A 7,111-nucleotide genomic window follows, 5' to 3' on the forward strand; every position below is an offset into this window, starting at 1 on the left:
TAAAGGAAATAATCTTTTTAAAAATTCCATAGTAATATACTCATTGCACATGAAACTTGGATACATAAATATATTTTCATGTAGGTATATAATATACTTTGAGTATGTTCTCTATACCACTGCCCTCCTGTTTTCTCCTTCTTCCTATCATCCATCATTCCTCCTTGTTTTCCTAGACACAAATGAGAGAAGAATAGGTATAGTCTTTCTGAGTCTGGCTTGATTCATTTAATGTGATTATCTACAGTTACATCAATTTTCCTGAAAAAGAAAAAAAAACTTGTGTTCCTTGTGAAAGGAAACATATTGCATTATGTTTATATACTGCATTTTATTTTCTCATGCTCCCATTGATGGATACCTAGGTCAATCCAGTCAGTTGAGTATGGTGTTGCAGTAAATATTTATGTGCAAATATAGTGATACATTAACCTGGAGTACTTAAAGTAAATACCCAGGAGTGGTACATCTGAGTCATGTGGTAAATATATTCAGTATTTTGAAGAGCTTCAATTTGAGCCTGGACTGGTCTACATTCCCACTAGCAGTTTCTAATGGTCTACTTCATTCTGCATCTTTACCAGCATTTGTTATTTAATTTCTAAGTGAATGCCATTCTGACTAGAAGGAGATGAACTCTCAGTGTAGTTGAATAGATATTTCTCCAGTAACAACTTTGAATAAACTAATAATAGAAAAAAAAACATATCTCAATAAAATAAATATTCAGTACAACAAACCTACATAGCTAGTATTATACAAAATGAAGAAAAAGTAATAAAAGAACTTCACTAATATCCACATCAAAACAAAGCTGTCCACTCCACTATTATTCGGCACTGGGCTTGTAGTGATAGCAATAGCAATAAGACAAGAACCTTTACAATTGTCTAATGTCTCACTTAGCTTTTCAGTGCAATAAAATTAACTTATTTTTAGACACAGGCTGAAGTCTCTGGGAAGGTTACTCTAGGTTATAAATGTAGGATGTTAGTAGTGCATGCCATTTCAGACCAACATCCACATACCACATTAGAAGAAATAATCATGGGACAGAATAAGAAGTTGGGCTGTCATGAATTTTCAATGCCTCATGTCTGGTCTCATGGGAAATTTCTGGGGTTAACCTTGACCTTCAGTACTCACAGTAGTGGGTGGGAAAATCACTGACGTTTAGGACCTTGCAGTAGTGAGATGCCCACATGCTGCTCTAGAAAGTATGACCTTGACTCAGGCGACAATCTATACATTACCCTAATTAAGGGATCTGAGCAGTGCATCCAAGTGTGCAATACAGGAGTTTCTGGAAGGAGGAATAACAGTAACAAAGCCTATAGAATATTACATGCCCTTGAAGACAGCAACAGTAATTGATTAGGATTGTCCCACACGTAAAATGACATTGTAATTCTGAGTATGGCCCTTGTGACTACGGACATTTACACTCTGTTGCACTGAAAACAATATGAACCACTGGCCTTTGAAGATCAGGAATTAACTCTCTTTGTAGGTTGCATGGATTGATCAAAGCACATCGTGCAGGTATTGATGATAGTCTGTGAACTTAAAAAAGCCTGTAAGAATAATTAGCTGTTTTACTCATCATTAACATTCCCACGGTGTGCTCAGTTTGCAAGAGTTCTTCAAATCACAGCTAAGTTTGAGAAGGTGTATCAGTCAATGTGCTGTTTCCATGGAAACACTTCAGCAGTTCTTGAACTTTTCTAGTGCGCTGACACCATCTGAACAGTTTGCTGAGAAAACACAAATATCTTTGCAATCAGATTGTGCTGTTGGGGAAGGACCCTGGGGCTCACCACTCACTGTTTTCCGGCCCCTTTGTACCCTTTAAATGTTGCAGCTGCTTTGAATATGTCCAAAATGTTTACTGCTTCCTGCCTCCCTTATCTTCTCACTGCTTTTCTTCCCCTGTCATTTGGCTCTATGACCTTTGAAAACATGTTCTCTATTTGAGAATCAATATTAATTTTCCCTTAATAAAACTGGCCCTTCATGTTCCCCTGTTCATTTCATAAACTGAACAGAAATCCCCATTTCCCCCATGTTACCCATTAAAGGAATTGTGGATCTTCAATGGCAGCTTTACTGAGTCTTTTTTGTTTTGCTTGTGTCTATCATAGATAACACAGCCAGCATTCTGACAAGGCGGAGGAGATTTAGTCGAACTATGCAGGATGTGTATTATCTGCCCATTATGATCTCTGATGGTGGAATCCCCTCTCTCAGCAGCAGCAGCACCCTCACCATCAGGGTTTGTGCATGCGAGAGAGATGGGCGCGTGCGGACCTGCCACGCGGAAGCCTTCCTGTCCTCGGCTGGTTTGAGCACAGGAGCCCTAATCGCAATTCTTCTCTGTGTTGTCATTCTCCTTGGTAAGTCCCTCCGCGCCCTGAAGCTGCCAGGTGGAACAGGGAGTCCCACGGTGAATCACCCAGTGGAAGAGCATGCCCAGTGATGACAGACGCGGACTCTGTGCCACTCCCATGTGCTGTGAAGTCAGGAAAGGTGACAGCAGAGAACGTTCAGACAGAAAGAAAGAAAATTAATAAGGTGCAATGTCACAAGAGTCAAGCGCAGAAAGGATGTTAGGAGAACAAGGATCTGTGCAATGTAGATCTAGTGAATAACGTCAAAAGCTGTTCAGAGGTCAAATCGGTTAAGAAAATTTTAATTACACTGACTGACAGGGCGCTTGGAGCTTGGGCGCAGGGTAGGGAAAAGTGTTTCATTTCCCGCACTGGACTCTTTCACTCAATCATTTAGTAGTATATGCATAATACAGAAGGCAGCCAGGAACAACAAAAAGCAAAACAAACAAACAATAACAGCAAAACATGAAACCATGAACTATGGCCTTCTGATGTCTCTTGCTAGGTCAGAGAGATTAACTCTGGGAGTAAAGCATGTTCTAGATAGTTCTTAGGGGCCAGGGTCGTGTGCACCTCTGCTCTGCTTTAGCTTGTTACCATACAGCTCTGCTGATGTTCTAATACAAACAGGGGGGATCAGAGCGATTGCTCAGTCTTTACAATGCACTTGCCTGCAAAACCTAAGGACCAAGGTTCAATTCCCCTACACCCACCTAAAGGCAGATGCACAAAGTGGTGCATTCATCTGGAGCTTGCTTGCAGTGGCTGGAGGCCATTGCCTGTCTGTTCTTTCTGTCTCTCATCTATCTTTCTTTTGCAAATAAACAAACAAATAAATAAAAAAAATGCTTTAAAATTTTTTTAAAGGGATTGAGAAACTTTCAAACACATCTACATTTTAAATCTCTTATGTAACAGAATATTTTATTATTTTATGAAAATTATGATTGTGAACTTTTTGGAAAATATTTTGGCTTCTGGGCTAATGAAATGAACATTTGCAAAACTTGGTCCATCTTGCTTTCACACTTTTTGTAAAGGTGTGAATCATTTCCTATATTCGGGTCTAAGTGATCTTGTATTTTAATTTATGTTTTCATTAGAAAATTCATTGTCAGACTCAGTTTAGTCATGCATAATTCAAGATTAATTTTGAAGTTAAATGGTGAACTCTTCATTTTTATGGAAAAACTTTATATATATAATGCTCCTTTTATTATTTTATTTTTATTTATTGATTTATTTGTTAGAGAGGGAGAGAGAGTGTGTGTAAATGGGCACACCAGGGCCTCCAGCCACTGCACACAAACTACAGACGTGTGCACCCCCTTGTGCATCTGGCTAACATGGGTCCTGGGGAATCTAACCTGGGTCCTTTGGCTTTGCAGGCAAATATCTTAACCGCTAAGCCTTCCCTCCAGTCCAAAAGTAATAATAATACCTTTGTGTAATAAAGCCTTATTTGACAACATGTTATTCTTCAATAATATTCAATTTTAGTAGCTAATCTAATTGTCTAATTAATATGTTAATGTGGAAATCTGCATTACATATTTGCTTTATGATAATAATATGGGCCACACGTATATAAACTTAGTCCTAGTGTTCCTAAAAATTAATTGTGATTTCAGGGTCCACTCAGACTCTCTGTTTCTAAACACATGAAAATGAAAGTTCAGCTTACAGGACATTAACAACATCTATCACATTCATGATGCTCATTCCTGTTTTATTGTGTGTTGGTTTATTGTCATATCTTTTTTAGATTTCTGAATAGCAACTTTTTAAGACATATTTTATGTGATGAATGGTATGGAGTGAGGCTTTGTGACAAAACTGAGAGCTTCTTGACAAAGTCAGCCAAGACTTCATTCTCACTCTGAAATCTATCATTCATTCCCCTGTGTTACTATTTCACTTTCTAGATGAACCAGGTTAAATGGCTATGCAAACGTTGACCAGACATATCACACAATAGCCCCAAGCCATTCTCTAAATGAACACTACAATAATACCCACCCTTCCATCCTCACATATAAGTAGGTGACTTTGGTGTAACCACCAGACAATTTGCTTCCTACCACATAAAGGACATAATGAATGGACATAAATGAATGGAGAGTAGATTGCATTGCTGTGGGAAATAAAGTAGGCTAAAGGACTGAGGTAAAACTCCCAAGGAGACTGAGTTCAATCCTTTGCCTTCTATGTAAGCTCAAATGACCTTATGCCATGCCTTTGAAATGTAAGATTTAGGTGAAAGTAACCCCTACCAGAGTTCCCCAGAAGTAGCTAAGGAAAAAAGTCTTCCTTATTAGGCAATTAAAAAATATTTACATATTTGAGAAGAGAAAGAGAGAAAGAGGCAGAGAGAGAAAGAATGGGCACACCAGGTCCTCTAGCCACTGTAAACAAATTCTAGACACATGTGCCAGCCTTTATGTGTGTACTGGAGAATTGAACCTGGGCAGTAAAGCATTGTAAGGAAACCCCTTTAACTGCTGAGGCATTTCTCAATCCCTCTTTTTCATTTTCTAACATAAAAAGTATATCAAAAATTTAAAATAATATCTAAACTAGAAGATAAAGTAAAAAGTCATAAACTGAACACATGTCAAATATACATTTTATAATAGAGAATTCTCAAAAATACTACAAATTATTAAAGTTCTATTCCAAATTATACAATAAAAGTCTTTGAAATATACCAAGTAACATTTATAATTTTAAACTGAGAACAATTCTTCATTTCTCATTTCTTTTGCAGTAGTAAGACTTTTTGTTATTATCTTTTCACAAGCAACGTAATGTAAAATGAGGGAGACTATGGAGTTCGTTTAAATATTTTAATTTTACTTTCTATTTTTTTGAACATGTGATTTTTTTTGTTTTCTCATAAATTTCTCTATATAATCATTATCTTCTCTGATTTTCTTAAATATACTTTGGTCATAGAATTTTTGAAAATGTTTAGTTTATTTTCAAGTTTGCAAAATATAAAGAAAAATTAAGAGCTTGGTGATAATGAATGAGAGATGATTTTGAAAACATATTTTAAAATAATGGTCTTTCTAAGGCTCTCATTGTCTTGGACATTTACTCATGAAGATGGCACACTTCCTTTCTCCAGAGAAGGCTCTTTTTTCCCCACCAGCAAGCATTGCTTGTACAATATCAGTTTAGTTCCAGTTGTTCTGGAAAGAGCTGCTAAGAAAACATGAGTGAAATTGGTTAATCAGAAGCACAGCATTTTCATACATGACTCAACTGTTTTGTTTTGTTTTTCTGAGTTTGCTTATAACTGTAAGGATCATGTATGCCCTGATGTCCTGATGCATTGCAACCAAAAGTATAAAGTTGTACAACTGTTTATATCAAACAGATATCAAATACATTACTATCTAGCTAACAGCTGTATCTGGAAAGAGAAAGCTGTAAATATTCCAGGTACAAACAACTGGTACTATATTTTGAATCAAAATCCATCATAAATATTTCTGAAGTTTTTGAAGAATTAACACACACTAGCCATCCTAAGAGGGAAATAAAAAAAAAAAAAGCCTTATCTCTCATGCTGCGCTGTGCAAATGTGATACCTGCACACAGGGGATGAAACACTGTACGATTCGAGAAGGATGGAAATTACCTCCATAAATCTGTCATGTTGTCGCTGGTATTTCCCCATTATGCATACAGTTATATTTCCTCCACCTCAACCATCAAGCATTTTAACATAAATGAAAAGAACTTGATTTACTAATGAAGGACCAGAGTTTAGCATGATAAATTTGGTAGTTCTTATAAATACGGTGTTCCATCTAGATTAACCTCCTCATTGAACCCTAAAGATGAGCAGAGATGCATAGTGTATGATAAGTCAAAACCTCTGAATGGAAGGAATTTGCACTTAGAGACACTTTTTGGAGTTTTCAGTTTGAAGCAGAAAGATAAGTTGATGCATCCTTACATACAGGGAGGCATTACATCACATCCATTGCATTCCATAAACATCTGTCTTTTTTCCATAATAAAAGAACAACTGCTTCTTAAAGTGTGCATACAATAATGGTTGCTAGATAAAATACAGTACATTTAGATGCATGTGTATTTAAGATAAAATAGTGTTTATACATAGACCCATGCACTGCTTTCCACCATAGATTTTCCTCACACTAAGCATTGAATGCTAGTTTTTTGCTGCAGTATGAATGAATAACCAAGCCTACCAGATGAGTTTTTTTTTTAATTTTTTTTTTTTTTAATTTTTACAGTGCTTCCTAGGAGTAATCGTTTCTGCATTCATTTATTCTCTTTTTCCTAACTTACCTCATTCTTTCCATTTTTCTTCAGCTATTGTGGTCCTTTTCATCACCTTGAGGCGCAGTAAAAAGGAACCCTTAATCATTTCAGAGGAGGATGTGCGAGAGAATGTGGTCACCTACGATGACGAGGGAGGCGGAGAGGAAGACACGGAGGCCTTTGACATCGCAGCCCTGAGGAACCCGTCTGCTGCAGAGGAGCTGAAGTACCGCAGGGACATCCGACCCGAAGTGAAGCTCACTCCCAGACACCAGACATTACCCGCCCTGGACAGTACAGATGTCCAGGAGTTCATCAAGCAAAGACTGGCCGAGGCCGACCTGGACCCCAGCGTACCCCCTTATGACTCTCTTCAGACGTATGCCTACGAGGGTCAGAGATCAGAGGCCGGCTCCATCAGC

General features: G+C 37.5%; 1 protein-coding gene across 6 annotated transcripts in view; it reads left to right on the top strand.

Moving 5' to 3' along the window:
* The window catches only part of Cdh18 (cadherin 18), an 833,519-nt gene that overhangs the window by 826,099 nt on the left and 309 nt on the right, over nt 1-7,111 (top strand). For 3 of the 6 annotated variants that reach the window (XM_045132913.1, XM_004652532.2, XM_045132914.1), the window contains 2 exons: nt 2,142-2,393; nt 6,741-7,111. The exon at nt 6,741-7,111 is cut by the window's right edge and continues 309 nt beyond it. In XM_045132913.1, the coding sequence (XP_044988848.1) occupies nt 2,142-2,393; nt 6,741-7,111 (623 nt within the window). The remainder of the gene's footprint in view (nt 1-2,141; nt 2,394-6,740) is intronic. The other 3 variants (XM_012947493.2, XM_004652533.2, XM_045132915.1) reach the window with 3 other exon arrangements.

The sequence above is a fragment of the Jaculus jaculus genome, chromosome 13 (genome assembly GCF_020740685.1).
Source record: "Jaculus jaculus isolate mJacJac1 chromosome 13, mJacJac1.mat.Y.cur, whole genome shotgun sequence".
Classification (NCBI taxonomy): Eukaryota; Metazoa; Chordata; class Mammalia; order Rodentia; family Dipodidae; genus Jaculus; species Jaculus jaculus.